Here is an 18107-nt window from a genome sequence, read left to right on the forward strand (position 1 = left end):
GATCTCGTGAAAAAGGCCTTCAGTTTTTGACTTTTTTACGAGTTTGCCATGAGTCGTGATGCCCAGGCTGAGGTTCTTATGCAGCGTAAAATGACCATCATTCGATGCCTCGAGTGTGGCTCGCGCATTCTCATTAAAGTGTTTCATTAATCATTAATCATTAATCATTAATCACTATTCCTACGCAACGTAAGAATTTGGATATTTATTTTTCTGTATTGAAGTTGTTGATTTATGCACCTAATAATATAACATTCAGGCACGTGGAATCACCCACACTATTCATACACTAGTATTTAATATTTTAATAGGATAAATTATACCGCACCATAATGTGGTTCGTGCAATTACATTAATTGCCGCTTTCTTCCTATTGCTTTGCCAATGGCATTAATTGTTAGCAAAAATTGCCACATTGAGGCAAATTTTAGAATTCACACAGTTGAGGACAAATCGTTGGGGCTTTTTGCGAGAAAACAATAAAAGATAGCTAAGGAAACTTGTGAATTTGAATTCGGTAACTGTACTTATATTAATTAAGTCGTTAAAATCCAAATCAATGATTATAAATTTATATTTTATTTAAAATTAATAAATGAATGAGTTTATTTGAATTGTTGATTTGAATTTCAATAACTCAAATAGCACAGATACTCCTTGCTTGTATTAAGTATAATCATCAAAGACATTTGAACCACCAATTCTTCTTTTATACCCTCACTTCTAATTTTGTTGAGAATAACTTTGCTCTCCTTCAAACTCTTCCTTAATCCAACATCTATTTAAGGACAACATACCGGAAGGTGTTGAAATTTTGGGATGGAGAAAGAGAGGGATTAAGCTAAAAATAACTTTTATTTTAAACGCACACAACAATTTACACCGAACTCCTCACCTCACCCTCTCTCACTTCTCTCACCATCTATTCTGACACTACACCCACACACACACACCTCTCTCACGTTACACGCTCACTCTTCCCCTCATCACCCTACTTTCCGACGTTCTACATGCCCGCACTTCTCTTTCTCACGTTATTCACTTGGCACACCTCACTCTGCTCTTTCTTTGCTCTACACAAGACCTCAAGCCAAGATCCCATATTTATACCATTGTTGCACCGCCTTTTATAGTCGGTTTTCTTTTCAGAATTTTGATTTTATCGCCTTTGTGTTGTTTTGCCCGAAGTTTTCATATTGTTCTTGATTTTATTCTAACTCTAGATTTTTTCTAAATTGGTCGGTGATTTTCCAACACTCTCCCTCACCGCCTAATTTTAGTACATCTTCATCAAGCCATATCGTTTCTTGTCTTCTTCAGTCTCCTGAATGGTTTCTTGAGTTTGTCACGGTCAACTCCTTTATATGTGTGCAGTCCTTCTGTCTGTCCTTTTTTCTTTTTGTTTTAAGATGACTAAAAGGCACGGTCGGGCTCTCCCAACTAGCAATTGCATATTTGATATTTGTGGATAACGGAAAGAAGGGCACTCGATTTTGCATGTGACTTTGTCAACCGATAGTTGATACCGTCGTTGCTAGACATGACAGCAGCTTCCGCTTGGAAAATCCTGGCGGAAAACCCATCTTGCCCCCCCTCATCCCCTATTGATTGAATTTGAATACAAGTCTGTCTTGTAATTTCACTGACTGATATTCACAAACACACACACACACACACTCACATATATAGCAGAGACGACTTGTTTATAATGAAGAGATTGATATTTGGATGCATTAAATATTTATTGATCAATCATATTATACGCAGTAGTAAAATTTATCTGCGTCAGACTTTCATTAAATAATCACATGGCAAACATTTCAAAAATAGCTGCCAAATATTTTCCAGTGTCATGAATAGCGATCTTCAAGACTTCAACAAGGGGGATATGAGACTTGTACGCATGCATGTAATACATTAAACCCAAAAAGAAGGGTAATGAGTCAACACCATGCACCATTTATCTATCCTGAAATTGGCCGGCGGGGAAGGTGCCTGCAACCAGCTATGTTTGGGCGGAGGGGAGGGAAAGGATTTTAATAGAGGGGAGGGGAAAAATTTTCCTTCCCCTCCCCTCCAATCAAACAGGGGATAAAAATCACTTGGACAGAAAATAAATGACAGTTTGGATATCTACCAGACTTGAACTGAATTAATGTATGATACAGTGTAGCAATATGAAAAATACATACTACAAGTAAATCAAGTTTTTGAAACAGTAAGTACCGAGGAGGAACCAGCCAAAAAGAGCAAAGGTGAAGAATGACCAATAAGCTAGGAAGGTGAAGCCCCCAAACGTGATTCCAAGAAAAACCACAACAGTAAATGGTAAAACAGATTTCAGAATAGACGCTGTGCAGACCCAAGAACCATTGAGTAAAATGTAAATTGCAAGGTTTACCACGTTCCATCCCCCAGACAAGAAGCCCAGCCTGTTTAAATTATTGGCAACAAACGAATGACAATTGCATGTTAAAAGATTGTAAGATCGATGCTGGAATTCCTGGGTGCTCTTCCTTAGTGCATCATCCCAAGTCCTCAAGTCCCCACTGGTTTCATCCCGCATGAATTGATCCTCTCCACCGAAAGCAGACTGAAAAGAGGGGATGCAACACTGCTGGCAGGGATTACAAAAGAACATATGAGAAGCAATAAGGAGCAGAAAAATGTGGGCAAACAACATGAATTAAGTAGAAGTAACATTAAATTTTAGGGTCTTCACAATTGTTACAGATCAGCTAGGGTATATAACTATATATCAGAGCATGATGCAAGAAACTGAAGGAATACAAATACCACAGGCTTGCAGTCATTTCACAACAAAGCGAGGGTCTCTAATTTATTTTATCAATTCCACTGATAACAGTGTCTACCTAGTTTTGGTTCAGGTTTCAAGCAAAAATGTTGTCTACTAAGGGGAAAAAACCTTAACATTTCTCCCCACCCAATCTGATGATAAAAAAAAATAATTTCACATACCTTTTCTTTACTTATTTGAATATAGCGAGTTGGGGCTCCGAATGCAAAGTTGTCTACACACACAAAATTAGGCCCTGCAAAATCCAATATTACTCCATCCTCTCTGCAGATGCCAATGTGACCAATGAAAGGAATGAACCATGAGATAACAGGAAGAGGAGACCACACAATACAACATGGAAATCGCGCACGACTGGGATCAATTTGCATGGGATGAGAAAAACTTCCTCCCATGATCTGTTGGTGCTCAGGGTCCAAATCTGATTCCATTGAGAAGTTGAAGAATAATGACTTTCCTAAAGACAGCAAGTAGCATCAAAAGGGATTCCCTTAATCCTTTCACACACGCGTGCGCGCGCACACACAAACACGATTTGAATCTTAATCAAATCAATTATGAAGATGATGATACAGCAAGAATGCAAGTGTAATGTGTTTTTATGGGTTGCAGTTCACCTTGGGTTCATCTAAAATGTTGAAGGACATAGATAGCCAACAAATGCTCCAGAGGCAAGGCAACTTAGGCAATTTACACTAGGAAACTATGATACTAGCCCGATTTCCTTTCTATACTCCAATCCAGAACAACATTCAATGTAATCTCAATGTCTTCCATGTTCATGTCTGCTTAGCTTTTATTACAAAAAAGATAGGGTATAGCTTGTCTAGAGTTAGAGTTTAGAGATATTGTATCTTTTTTTGTCAGAGATATTGTATTCATCGTGCTCAGCTTGGCTCTTTCGTGCAGCATAGAGTATATAGGCGAAAGGCCCATTTTTGAACCAGCTTACATCCATATTAATGGATCCCATGATGTGGATGACATGGCATTAATGACAATGAAGCTTGAGAATGGCAAGAATAAGCATGGTGGTATGAAAGGAACCTAAGGCAAGGAGCAAGGAACCCAATACTTCCAATCCAATGTGCCTAAAGACCCTTTACAACATATTAAAGATTTAATGATAAGAGTCCGAATTAAAGCAATGAAACAAACTTTATTCAATCTCATGCAAGAAGTCCAAGAGTTTAGAAAGCATTGGGGCACTCCTCTCAAGTCCAAAGGAGAGTATCTAGGTGTGTATAATGTGCTTAAGATCTAAATCTATGAAGAGTCAAGCCCAAGAGGTGTAAACCCTAGCCCAATGCATGGAAGACGACAAGTAGAGCCTCTTGCAAGCAAAGAGGCATGAAACTCTAGTGAAGAGGTCAAAGGTGGCATGATTTTAGGTTCCTCATGATCCTTTGATTATCTCCTTAATTATTTTCTAATTTAGTGGTCCTTTAACTTGACTCCTTTTCTTAAGGAGCAAGATTAGTCATAGTTTCCTATTATTATTTTCCAAGTTTTATAATCCCATAATTTTATGATCACATCTCCTAAGTTATGTATTTGAATGTTTTCTCTTTATTTTATATTATTTTCGTTCTCCTTTTTGTGTTAGGAAATTAGGAAATAGTTTTCTTCACAAGCCTATATATATTAAGCATAGTCCTTGTAAACGAAAAGGAAGTTGAATGAAATTATTCATTTTAGAGTTTATAACTCTTGTGAGTCTTAATGCTTTGTGGTGGCATCCCGTGTGAGAAACAAATGTGATCAAGAGCGTAATCAACTCTTGTAATATCTTTAAAGGTTGAAGTTCCTAAAAATAGGTGCTCTAGAGGATCTTCTCCTTGGTCATTATCCTTTTGTTTTTCATTTCTTCCTGTGTTCTTTTCATAAATTTCATCCCTTTTTTTTCTTCTTGTGCTTTTTTTGTATTTCAGGGTTCTATCCCTAAATTAACATGATTATGCTTCCGCATTCCTTATCAGATTAATATTAGAGCTTTGGTTGCTAATTTGTTAGTTGTGATTCGAATTTTTGTCCTTTCTTCTTTTTGATTTTCGTTGCTTTCATCTTCTTCTTTATCTTGAATTGTTTCTTTTTGTAACTATCTTTTATCTACCCTTTCTACTTCTATCTTTTGATTTTCCTCTTCTTCGCCTTTGTGACCTTTTCATCTTATGTGAGTCTTTTATTTTATTAACCTAGTAAAAAAAAAGAAAAAACACCTAAGAAATGGTGAAAAAAAAGGCCAAAAAAAGTTTAGTGTGTTAAAAAAAATGAAAAAACTTGAAAATTCAAAAAAAAAATTACAAATATATATATATATATATATATTGTTGTGAGTTGTGATTATAGGAAAAGGTTATTCTTGAACTTCAAGTCACTACGAAGTTGCCTAAAGGGAAAAGTCAACTTGAGTAGTAACAAAGTCTTCTACTTTGCTCATTTTTCTTTTTTAATTATTTAGTAGCATTTTTCAAATTTTCTATTTTGCTATTTTGCTATTTGCACTACTTTCCTATTTTGTTTGGTTTCCTATTTTTGTCTTTGAATATTTGAGTATTTGACTTTTCTTTTTTTCTTTCCTATTTTTGTTCATCACATGTGATTTTTCCTTTTGCAAGCTTGATTTTATTTGAAAATTTTGCTTTCCTACTTGTTTCAAAATTTGCAAAAAAAATCTTCTTGCTTGTTTTCTAATTTCCTTAATTTAGAAGATAATCGCTTGGTTGTTTCTTAATTTCTTGATTTGTATTTGGTTTCACTATTGAATTCTATCTACAAGCTTAGTGAGTGGTAAAAGACAAATGTATTTTCCATCATTAAAAAAGCCATTATTTTTTTTTTTTAATGAAACACGAATGATTTTATTTTTCTTGAGAGTAAACACGTGAATTTTTGTGCATGAGGATCTATTTTTATCTTATATGATTTCTAATACTTTTGTGAACATAAGTAATAAGAATGAATCTCTTAGTGTTGATATGAACTCAGTTTTAGAATTTATTAAAATATAGTTACAGCAGTTTCGATTAGAACTTGATCATAGATTTCATAAGGAGGATAAGGATGAGCAGGAGACTTCCTCTTCTAAAGGGAAGAAGTGTAAGACCCCCAATGATGATGAGGAGTATGAAGAGTTCCTTTCTCCTAATGGAAAGAAATTCTCAAAGCGTGATATTAACTTACCAGACCAGAAAGTAAAGTATCATTCATTCAAGGGTAGTAACAATTCAAACAAATATTTTAATTGGGAAATAAAGATGGACCACATCTTCATGACTCTTAATTTGTCTGAATCAAGGAAAGTAAAAACTGTTTCTTTGAATTTCACTGACAATGCCATTTATTGGCAGCAAGATTTATAGTACAAAAAAAGCCAACTTGAGAAAAAGCCCATTAAAATGTGGGAGAAGCTTAAAAGATACATGAGAAAGGCTTATGTCCCTAGCCACTACTACATAGAGTTGAATAGAAAATTGAAAATATTTTCTCAAGGATCTATGATTGTGGAGAAGTATGTGCACGAGTTGAATATCTTGAAATTTCGTGCAAACATTTAAAAGAATGAATGTGAAGCAATATCAAGAATTATGGATGGCTTGAGGCTAGAGTTGAGAAATAAGCTTGACTTATACACTTTTATAGATAAGGAAGAGCTCGAACAGAGAGCTATAAAGCTGGAGCAGCGAAATAAGAACAAATATTCCAAGTTCTCTTCGAAAAACTCCAAGCCAACTTCAAAATGGAAGAATTCCAAAGTCAAAGATACATCTAAGGCCAAGGAAGAAACTAAACCCAAGTATAAGGATAAAACTTATAACCCTAAACCTTCTTATTTATCTAACACTTTTCCTCTTAAGTGTTTTAAGTGCCATGGCGTGGCCCATATAGCGAGAGATTGTAGTAATAAAAAAATTATGCTCTCGAGATATGATGGCTATGATAGTGTGCATGAAAGTGATAAAGATGATGCTGATAATGTTAATGATAATTCTATCTCTCATGAATCAAATGATGAGTTTGAATGCAATGGTGTTTTTGACTCTATCTTGGTGGCAAGAAGAGCTCTTAACATTCAACAAAAGAAGGATGATGAACATGAACATATTTTTCACACTAGATGTTTCATAAAAAAAAAAATGTGTAGCATTGTAATTGATGGTGACACTTGCACTAATGTACCAAGCACTTTACTTGTAGATAAATTGTCTCTATCTTTAATTCCACACCCTAAGCCCTATAAAATGCAATAGTTGGATGGTTGTGTTGAAATTAGAATTTCGAAGCAAGTATTGATTACTTTCTCTGTTAGGATTTATACTTGTGATGTATAATATAAAATAGCTTCTACACTTGCTGGATACTTGTCATTAGGCAAGCCTTGACAGTTTGATAGTAAGGCTACCCATGATGGTTGCAAAAATTATTACAAGATGCCTTTTAAAGGCAAGACTGTTGTATTAAATCCTCTTAGACTCATTCAAACATATGAAGATCAACTGAAGATTGCTCAAGATTACAAGCAAAGGAGAGATCTCCTTGATTATGGCGTAAGTGAAAGAGAAAAAAAAGAGAGTATTACTTTACTTAAGAGTGAATCAAAAGAGAGAAAAAAGAGTAGTGAGAAATTGAGAGAAGAGAAAAATATAATGGTGGGAGTAAAAAAAAAATAGTGGAAAGAAAATATTATTGTGTGAGAAAAGTGAGATTCAAGATACTTTGATGAGTGAGCAAGCTCTTATTGTAATTCCCAATAACATTTATTTTGTTTACTGATACTTTTAACCTTACTTTGCCTTTTAATGTTGTCTCTTTGTTGCAGAATTATGAAAATCCATTCCCTAATGAGGTTCCTGATAGACTTCCTTCCTTAAGAGGAATTGAGCATAGGATAAATTTCTTGCTCGGAGTTGCTATTCGAAACAAGCTTGCTTATAAGGCTAACCTTGAAGAGACTAAGAAGATCCAGAGCTAAGTAGAGGAATTGATGATGAAAGGCTTTCTGCATGAAAGCCTTAGTCCTTGTGCTATCGCAGTTCTCTTGGTGCCTAAAAAGATGGATTTTGAAAGATGTGTTGATTTTAGGGCAATCAACAAAATCACTATAAAGTATCGTTACTCAATCTTTAGACTTAATGATATGCTTGATGAGTTGCATGGTGCTTCTATCTTTTCTCAAATTGATCTTAAAAGTGAATATCATCAAACTTGCTTGGAAGAGGGTAATAAGTGAAAAACTACCTTTAAAACTAAATTTAGATTATATGAATGGTTAGTTATGTCTTTTGATTTAACAACGCTCCAAGTACTTTTATGGTATTAATAAATCATTTTTTAAAAAGTTTATAGGGAAGTTTATTGTGATTTACTTTGATGATATTATGATTTATAGTAAATCTTTGAATGATTATCTGAATCATCTTAAAACTGTGTTTGACATCTTAAGGGAATATAAGTTATATGTTGATTTTCAAAAGTGTTTCTTTTACATGAATTCTGTTATCTTTTTGGGATTTGTTGTTGGATCACAGAGAATCCATATGGATGAGAAGAAAGTTAAGGCTATTCATCAATGGCAACCCCTAAGAATGCAAGTAAAGTGAGAGGCTTCCACGGCTCAGCAAGCTTCTATAAGAAATTTGTTAGAGAGTTCTCTAGTATTGTTACCCCTCTTAATGAACTTGTTAAAAAGAATGTGACTTTCACATAGAGTAAATACAAGAAAGGGCTTTCCAAATCCTAAAGGATAAATTGGCTAATGTCCTTTTACTTATTTTACCTAATTTCTTTAAGTCATTTGAAATTCAATGTGATACTCCTAATATTGGTATAGGTGCTATTTAAATACAAGATTTTAAGCCCATGACTTACTTTAGTAAAAAATTACATATTGTAACTTTGAATTATTCTACCTATAACAAAGAACTTTATGCTCTAAAGAGAGCCTTAAAAACATGGCAACACTATTTGTGGTCTAAAGAATTCATCATTCATTCTAATCATAAATGTTTAAAGTTTCTCAAGTCTCAAGGCAAGTTGAACAACAGACATGCTCGTTGAATGGAGTTTATTGAGACCTTTTCTTCTATGATTAAGCATAAGCAAGGCATAGAAAACGTTGTTGTTGATGCCTTATCTAAGATGTATACATTACTTTTCTATTTGCATGTTCAATTGCTTGACTTTAAAATTCTAAAAGACCTTTATAAATCTAATTCTAATTTTGAAAATATTTAAAAATTTTGTGAAAATCATGAATCTAGTGATTTCTTTAGATTTAATGGATTTTTTTTAAGAAAAAAAAATTGTGCATTCATATATGTTCTACGCATGAGTTGCTTACTAAAGAAGCACATAGTGGTGGTTTGATAGGACACTTCGATATAGAGAAAACTTTAACTATTTTGTCTAATCATTTCTTTTGGACTCATATGCGGAAAGATATTATATTTGCTTGTGATAAATGCATTAAATGTAGGCAAGAAAAATCTAAGGTCTAACTTCATGGACTTTACTCTCCTTTACCCATTCCCTCTCATCCTTGAGAACATATTTTTATAGATTTTGTAATTGAATTTTCTAAATCTTCTGCAGGCAAAGATTCCATATTTGTTATTATTGACAAATTCTTTAAAATGACACACTTTATTACTTATACTAAAACTAATAATGCTATTAACATTGCTGCCTTATTCTTTAAAGAGACTGTTCGTTTGCATGATTTATCTAAAACCATTGTGAGTGACAGAAATATGAAGTTTCTTAGTCATTTCTGGCGCACCCTATGGCATAAATTGGGGACTAAGTTACTTTTTTTCACTACTACCCATCTATATATTGATGATTAAATTGAGGTAGTCAATAGAACTATAACTACACTACTGAGAGTGATAATTTAAAAAAATTTGAAAAATTGGATAAACTGTTTACCTTATATTGAATTTGCTTACAATAGGACTTTTCATTTTTCTACTTCTTACTCTCCATTTGAAATTGTTTATGGTTTCAATTCATTATTTCCTATTGATATTTTACCTTTGACTTTTTTTGAGCGTGCTAACACTAATAGCAAGAGAAAAGCTGAGTTTATACAAGACCTACATGCTAAGGTTGGAGCAAACATGGAGTGAAAGAATGAGCAATATGCTAAGCAAGCTAATAAAGGCAAAAGACGTGTGATCTTTGAGTCTAAAAATTGGGTTTGGTTATATTTAAGAAAAGAGAGATTTTCAAATTAAAGAAAATCCAAACTTCAAACTCGAGAAAATGGACCTTTTTAAGTTTTCAAAAGAATTAATGATACTACTTACAAGATTGATTTGCCTAACTCTTATGACAATGTTATTGCCACATTCAATGTTTTTGATATATTTTTATATGATTCTGTAGATTCGAGGACAAATTCTTTCCAACTGAGAGGGAATGATAGATCCCATGGCACGAATGATATGACATTAATGGCAACGAAACTTGAGGATGGCAAGCATGAATATGGTGACATAAAAGAAGCCCAAGACATGGAGCAAGGAGCTTAACACTTCCAATCCAACGTGCCTAAAGACCCTTTACAACATGTTGAAAATTCAATGATAAGAGCACGAACTAAAACCATGAACCAAGCCTTATTCAATTTCATGCAAGAAGTCCAAGAACTTGGAAAGCACTGGAGCACTCCTCTCAAGCCCAAAAGAAAGCATTTAGGTGTATATAATGTGCCTAAGATTTAAATCCATAAAAAGTCAAGTCCAAGAGGTGCAAACCTTAGCCCAATGCATGGAAGACTACAAGCGGAGCTTCTTGCAAGCAAAGAGGCATGAAACCCCACTGAAGAGGTCAAAGATGGTGTGATTTTGAGTTCCTTATGATCTCTTGATTGTCTCCTTAATTATTTCCTAATTTAGTGGTCATTTGACTTAACTCCTTTTTTTAAGGAACAAAACTAGTTATAATTTTTTATTTGAGTCTAGTCAAATATTATAATTAATTATATTATTTTTTAAATTTTGTAATTTCATAATTTTAGTATCACATCATCTAAATTATGTAGTTGAATAGTTTCTCCTTTATTTCAAATTGTTTTCATTCTCTTTTTAGTATTAGAAAATTAAGATTTTAATTTTAGAAAATAATCTTCTTTATAAGCTTATATATATAAGGCGTACTCCCTCTTGTAAACGAAAGAAATGTTGAATGAAATTATTTATTTTAGAATTTATAATTCTTGTGAGCCTTAGTACTTTGTGATGGCATCCAGTAGATGTGATCAAGAGTGTGATTAACTCTTATGATGTTTTCAAATGTTGAAGTTTTTAGAGGCAAGTGCTTTAAAGGATCTTTTCCTTGATTATTATTCCTTTATTTTTTTTTGTTTTTTTTATTTTCTTCATAAATTTCGTCCTTTTTTTTTTGTTCTTGTGTTTTGTTGTGTTTCAGCTTTTATCCCTAAACTAACACAATTCTGCTTCCGCGTTCCCTATCACATATGCTTTTTTTCTCCCTTTCTCCAAGCACAAACAAGCATGGCTAATGCACCGTCAGCATTGCTTGACAGTTGCTTGAAGCTGAGTCAACACTATATTTTCTTAGAAGCGAGATATGACACCTTTAATGGAGGATGACCATAGCACATAATGTGTGTGTGTGTGTGTGTAATGTAGTTTATATATATAACAGTCTTCCAAAATTCCTCCTGCTCATAAGGACTCAATTTGACGATTCTAGCCTTGTTCCAATTTCCCCTGGTTTCCCGTCCAGAAACAATTTTTGTTTTTTTTTTTTTGTTTTTTTGAGTAAGAAACTGAATATCATTCAATAACTGAACAAACAAGAAACTAAAAGCAGGCTAAAGGGAAACCTAAAACAATCATCATCCACCTCCTACAAATGCCTAAGATGGTGGATGATCAAAGATGCGAAAGCAATCCTCCTCAGAGTGAGCTCTCCTGGCTAGATTGTGAGCAGTAATAATAACATTCCTAAAAGCAAAATTGATGGAAAGAGACCAATTCCTATTTAACACCTTAGTAGCATAAGATAGGATGTCCTGAAAAAGGTGATCCTCGTTAAATCCTCTAGTTAGGAGATCAATGGCTTTAACACAATCAGTGTAGATTTCTATTTTCAATAACCTGCTGACCAGCAAATTTCAAGTCCCATAATGATACCCATAATTTCAGAAACAATTTAATAGTCGTAATAATAGCCCCCTTTTAACATGAGCTAACAAACACTCTCGCCCTTCATCTTAAGGTTTCCAAGGGCAACATTCATGGCTACGAATTCGAAAAGTCTCAATATGTGGAGGCACTGTGATGCATTCAGCGCAAAAGGGATTAAATGTGGCTTTTCATGGCTGATCTTGTTTCAGAAACAGGCTTCTGATCATGACGATTGACATTCCTCAAATTTCTCTCCTAATCAGTTAACCTAATATAAACTAGCTTCCCCGCCATGACTGAAAGAAATGTCTCAGAAAATTCAAGCAATATCCGATTTGGTAAATAGATAGATTCAAGCATAAAATAACTACAATCTAGAATGGGCCTATAATCTTTCCGATCCATCACAAAATACACAAGATGATAAATAGAATCCAGCGAATTCCATGACTCGGTGTTGAAGAAACCTTACCGCGGACAAAATGAAAACAGATTAGAATTTACGAGTTGTTCTCAACAACAAACATAGAAAGCCCTTGTGCCCTCCCCACCATCGGGAAGGCAAACAAAAAAGGATTTAACATTTGTCGAAATTGCCTTAAAAAAAAAAAAGGCAAACGCAGCCATGAGAAAAATGCAACAAGAACAAACGCAGAAATATGATTACAGTTACCGACTTACAGGACCCGAATACGGAAGGTGAAAAAGGCCCGATCTGCCAGAAAGGTTACTCGGCTGCTTCTGCAGATACCGATGGATGCGCGCGCAGAGGTTGTTTGTTTCTGTTGCCGTGGAGGAGGAAGGACTTGCTTTACGCTAAAAATTATACATTGTTTTGGTGGTTAATCAGGAGCACTTATTCTTATTCATGCTTTTTTTTATATAATGAAGATACATAATATTGATGTTAATTTTGACATTTTTTAATTAAGACATTCATAAATAAATTGACATGCAACTACACTGAAAAATCTATAAATGATCAAAGACTATAAAAATTATTGATTTAAATTTTTTTTAATGAAAGGGATAATAATTGACGAAACAGTAAGAAGAGAGGCCAAATATTGATAACCTTATTCCCCAGACAAATATAAGTAACTAGGCCTTCAGTTTAAGTCAATAGACATTCAGTGCAAGCCAACCTTGCAGTGAATATACCTTTATTTTGGTTGAACACCATTTAAATCTCCTAATTTCCTTGATCATGCCCTGGAAAGGAAGCCCAACATAAGCATTGAGTTGGCTGCCTCAAACGTAACCCTAGCAATCTTCATTAAGCACATTGGAATAAAAAATTCAGCTAATAAAATATGGATTTAAATTTAGTGACTGTCCTTGATATAGACATTGAGTACTTATTCCATACAAATTGTTGAAATTTATATCAAAGATTTTTAATTCATACTCAATCTAAAATTAATAAATAAGTGAACTTATTTAAATAATTGATTTAAATTTTAATGATTTAAATGAGACAAACACTTAGTGTGAGACAAATACTAAATTCAAATCCAATGAAATTCACATATAAACTCAATTTAATGGGTTTATATGGATTAGAGTTAGGAAAATAGGTAGTCCCACAAACAATAAATTTTCTTAATATGAGATGCCAAAGAAGGCTAATCTCCCCTCTTGGAATGTAGGAATTTTTTACATTGGTGAAATGCTTGCCAACACCCCCTTTTTTTTACATTTTTAATTTTTTTTAATGTCAAATTGAATTACAATTTTTTATAGAATAAGAAATTAAGTTGTTTCCATATTATCATAAAGTTATATGGTTAAATTGACCTTACAACTTGAAAGTATAACCATTAATCTATTTTACGCAAGTAATCAATCAATATCATCAGCATAAGCAATCTAAAGTTGAAAATTCAATAATAAAACCAAGCTCCCAACATACAATGAAGGTGATACTTAAAAATATAAAATAAAAAGGTTGTTTTTCATTGAAAATAAAATAAAATAATTTTAAAAAATGGGCCTACCTTTTATATGGGTTAAAAAATTTCATTTCAACTGGGGTGCTTTTTGACAACGCTTTAAAAAAAAATATTGGTAAATTGCCCGCTAACCCATTTTTTCCTTCTTCTTTTTTGACATTTTTAATTTTTTAATTTCAAATTGGATTACAATCTTTTTACAATAAAAAATTAAGTTGTTTCCATATTATCATAAAGTTATATGGTTATATTGACCTTACAACTTGAAAGTATAGCCATTAATCTATTTTACGTAGTTAATCTATCAATGTCATCAATATATAAATAACAAAGCAATCTAAAGATGGAAATTCAATAATAAAACCAAGCTCCCAACATAAAATAAAGATGATACTTAAAAAATATAAAATAAAAGGTTATTTTTTAAAAATAAAATAAATAATTAAAAAAATGGGCCTGCCTTTGATATGGGATAGAAAAATTTCACTTCAATGAGCTACTAATTGACAACCCTTTTTTTTTTAATTGGTAAATTGCCTGCCAACCTTTTTTTTTCCCCCTTTTTTTATTTACATTTTAATTTTTTTTTTTAATCTCAGATTGAGTTGCAGTCTTTTATAGAATAAAAATTTAAGTTGTTTCCATATTATCGAAATGCGCGAGTAAGGATGTTCCTGGGGTGACCTTCCTCCCTGGTTTGGTTGTCTAATCATTTGATAGGAGAAATACCAAGTAATGAGAGGTAGCCTGGTTTAAGCTCTGAAGTCAGGGTCAGGAACCATCTTGTTCCTGTTTACTTGGTTATCCATTCATGACATGAGAAAACTTGCAACTTCCCACCTATGTGTTTCAATGAAATACAGCTGTTAAATATTTTGCTTATCTGAACTGAATCTATACATAAAACTCTGATCAATTAGGCACAAGATCACGAGGCATCGTTATATACAGAGCCTCTTATCTTTGCGTCGATGTTTAAATGCCCTTATTCATGTCTGTTCTTAAAAACTAGAGGTGGAGCCTGTTACGTCCATGAATAAGTTGTGAAACAAGCTATAACATTGCTTCAACAAATTATAACGTTGCTTAAAATAAATCTATGGAACTCGTTGCCCTCTGAGGAATTTGTGGTGGAATCAACGGTTGCACGAGGGAAGAATTTTCAAAATTTTCTTCCACATGCTTCTCCGAAGCAAGGGGGACAGTGACCTCTTTGCCAGGCTTGGCTTCTTCACTTTTTCCCCAGACAACAAGGTATAATCCAAATATGATCAAAGAAGCTCCAAGAATTCTGCATTACAAAAGTACTATAAATAAGCTTTCTGTAGCACAAGAAACGAGGAAGCTTGACATTCATTTCGTTAATCCAAGAATCATTATTTCCTGACTATGTGAATGTCTTTATCTTGGACAGAGCTTAGATAAAGGTAAATAAAATTACTAATCATTTGACAGCTTGGACATAGGGATTAAACTCAAGACAGCAAATTTAGCTCACCTCAATGTGAAAGAATGAGACATTAGCTGGTGGCTACAAAAGCACTTTAGAACCTAAATAAATAAGAGCGCAGAACATCCTAGTTTGTCGGTTATCATCCTGGCTTTCTAGTTTGTTACCATTTAAATGTTAATTTCTTTCCTTTATCTTTTCTCCTATTGCTGTTACTTCATGAGTAATAAACGGCATATAAATATGTTAATCAAGCCAGATTTGAAGCTAAGAGAAGCTTTCAGGCCAAAAATAAGAGTGTTCACTATGAAAAGTTTTATCCCTCTGAGTCAGTAATAGCTCTTCAAAAGTAGATCACACATTTTGTCACCGAAAAATTTTGAATAAAACAAAATGCAAGTGAAGTGGTTTGGATAATGAGAACTCACCCTCCCAAGAAGAATTCTTCACCTAAAGCAAAAGATGTGATTAAACCTACAATTATTGTTTGCACAGGCTGATAAACAGAAGTAAACACGGGCCCTCCCTTGCCAATAGCCCATATCTGTAATGCTGCTGCTAGCGCGGAAACCACCACTCCCTGAAACAACCAGTCTTTTCTGTCACACTATTGGATGACATGTAGAAATTAAGCAACCTGTGCCAAGAATGCAAGCAAGAGGATAGTATATTATCTTCCCTTTGCATGTGTGACTAAAAATAAGTGTTTAGGTTGTGAAGGCCATCAACTATGAGTCCCAATTTCTGACAGGTTATACTTGTACCCGATATAAATGTGCTGCCCTTGTCATCAAATTGGAAAAAAAAAACACTGAAAATATAGGGATTACGCTAATATACAATGGCTTGTAGTTATATGCTCAATTTCAAATGCAAGAAGCAGTTTGAGCATGAGTTTGATTTACAAACCGCATACAAAAGGCTGTAGAGCTCGTCGCTAGAGTTAAGATGCCAGGATTCAGAATCATGCTCAAAAGAGGCTGCTAGCATCAAAAACTGCATAATACCGAAGAAGCAAGTAGACGCTGAAACGGAGAGTGGGGCTGGGAATTTTTTCAGCACAGATGCTTGCATAACAATCCAACCAGACCAACTTAGGCAGTGACCAATGAGACCAATGCAACCCAAGGTCCAGCTTTTCCCGTGGCCACCCACTAATAACGGCAACAGGTATTTCTGATGTAAAGCTGAACGTGGATTGTAAATGATAGGTCCCTTGAACAGCGTAATCACTGAAGCTCCTGCTACAGAAGCAATGACTCCAAGGACCTTAGCCACCCCAGATACCCTGTTTAGGCGTACGCTCTCAAATCTGTATTAAATGAAATACATATGGCTGCCAGGGTAAGTATAGAGGACCATTTTGACTCGAAAGTTTTTTCTAAGCTTCGCATAAAATCCTCTGTAATTGAAGCGTGGATGTAATACAGGGCACCATACCTGTTGCTGATATGAAAAATGGGACGTAAAAGATCTAAATTTCTTGGTGATAGAGTTATGATACATCTTTCTAACATTAAGTACATAATTATAGGCCTTTTGTCCTTAAGACTATGTATTAATTACTGCTTGCCTGAGTATTACAGCCATGAGAAAGGTTAGAGCCGGAACAGAATTCTGCATAGCGGACGCAAATGTAGGGGATGTATTTTCCAAACCCACGAGGTAGAATCCTTCTTTCATTGTTATTCTGCGACAGAGAAAATCAATATTTGAAAATTAGACTGCTATGTCGCGTCAGTAAATGAATCAACGGAGCTGCAACGTGGAGAAATCATGGTCATACCCGACAAGTCCAAGTAAGGAAAACCGTATCACACAAGAAATGGTTATCAATGGCCTTTGGTTCCTAACAGAGACAATAGCAGGTTAGAAAATTAGGTGACCTGAGGCGGATGATGAAGAGCGAATACTGGTATTAAAATAAATCCAATAAATCAAGGGGTAAACTGCATACTTTTCTGAAAAATAAGCAAGGGGACCCAGAAGAATCAGAGCAATGATGTTTCGATAAACAGGCAAGACCAGTTTGCTCACGCCCATATTAAGTGCAAGTCGCAGAAAAAAATGGTTTCCTGCATGACAGAACTGTAAAAACGTCAAGATTATGTGCAGCTTGGCTCGTTCAAGCACCATATTCTCTGCTTCTGGAATTTTTGGTGATTCAGATCCGCACAGAGAAGAGAGTGTTCAGGCCCTTTGAATGCACTATAGATTCGTAAGCTGGCTGTGTTGGACCATTGGAAAGGGGAAGAGTCAAGCAGGAGGGAAAATATTTCTGACGGCCCCCGTCTGGCTGGAGGGGCATTTTTCATATGACCCGGCAGGATTTGCTTGTCCTTATTCAGAGTGACGTCTAAAATCTAGGGTGAATAGCATTTAAGGCCCCCAAGAAAATCTGCAGGGTCCGTGGATTTTGATAATCGTGTGCGGGCAATGTGCAATTATTTTCAAAATTGAAATGACTGCACTATCTTTAATAAGTGAAAAGGTCTCAAACGTGTACTTGCGTGTAAACAAGGAAGCAAATGGATTTTTTATTGGGTTAAGGTACAAATATGCTTCTTCTTAAGGATCGCACAAAAGGCATCAGGTGTCTCAGACAAAAGAGGAGGCCAATGTTGCCCATAACTTTTTAAAAAAAGAGTAATGTCACCCAATTTTAACATACACTAACAGTTGACCGTTAGTTGGAGAATATTTTAAGTTGTTAAAGCTAAGCTAGCTGCCAC

At 34.4% G+C, this 18107-nt stretch overlaps 2 protein-coding genes across 4 annotated transcripts; both read right to left on the minus strand.

Moving 5' to 3' along the window:
• Positions 1 to 2118: 2118 nt before the first annotated feature.
• On the minus strand, positions 2119 to 12806 carry LOC129322117 (protein RTE1-HOMOLOG). Of its 3 annotated transcripts, none has more exons than XM_054968187.1 (3): positions 12655 to 12806; positions 2980 to 3275; positions 2119 to 2614 (listed from the first exon to the last, which is right to left on the minus strand). In XM_054968187.1, the coding sequence occupies exons 2-3, from the start codon at positions 3247 to 3249 to the stop codon at positions 2192 to 2194; spliced, it is 693 nt and encodes a 230-aa protein (XP_054824162.1). In that variant the 5' UTR covers positions 3250 to 3275; positions 12655 to 12806; the 3' UTR covers positions 2119 to 2191. The 3 variants fall into 3 exon arrangements, with proteins under 3 accessions (XP_054824162.1, XP_054824161.1, XP_054824163.1); XM_054968186.1 differs by having other exon boundaries at positions 2119 to 2617; XM_054968188.1 differs by having other exon boundaries at positions 2119 to 2617; positions 2980 to 3239; positions 12655 to 12805.
• A 1966-nt stretch (positions 12807 to 14772) lies between these two features.
• On the minus strand, positions 14773 to 17796 carry LOC129322704 (protein WALLS ARE THIN 1-like). Its single transcript, XM_054969040.1, has 6 exons — positions 17333 to 17796; positions 17162 to 17224; positions 16949 to 17065; positions 16285 to 16687; positions 15804 to 15955; positions 14773 to 15216 (listed from the first exon to the last, which is right to left on the minus strand). Exons 1-6 carry the CDS (start codon positions 17509 to 17511, stop codon positions 15012 to 15014), a joined length of 1119 nt encoding a protein of 372 aa, XP_054825015.1. The 5' UTR covers positions 17512 to 17796; the 3' UTR covers positions 14773 to 15011.
• Between the last annotated feature and the right edge of the window lie 311 nt (positions 17797 to 18107).

The sequence above is a fragment of the Prosopis cineraria genome, unplaced genomic scaffold (assembly GCF_029017545.1).
Source record: "Prosopis cineraria cultivar Desert tree isolate PC_DT_omini unplaced genomic scaffold, ASM2901754v1 PC10, whole genome shotgun sequence".
NCBI lineage: Eukaryota > Viridiplantae > Streptophyta > Magnoliopsida > Fabales > Fabaceae > Prosopis > Prosopis cineraria.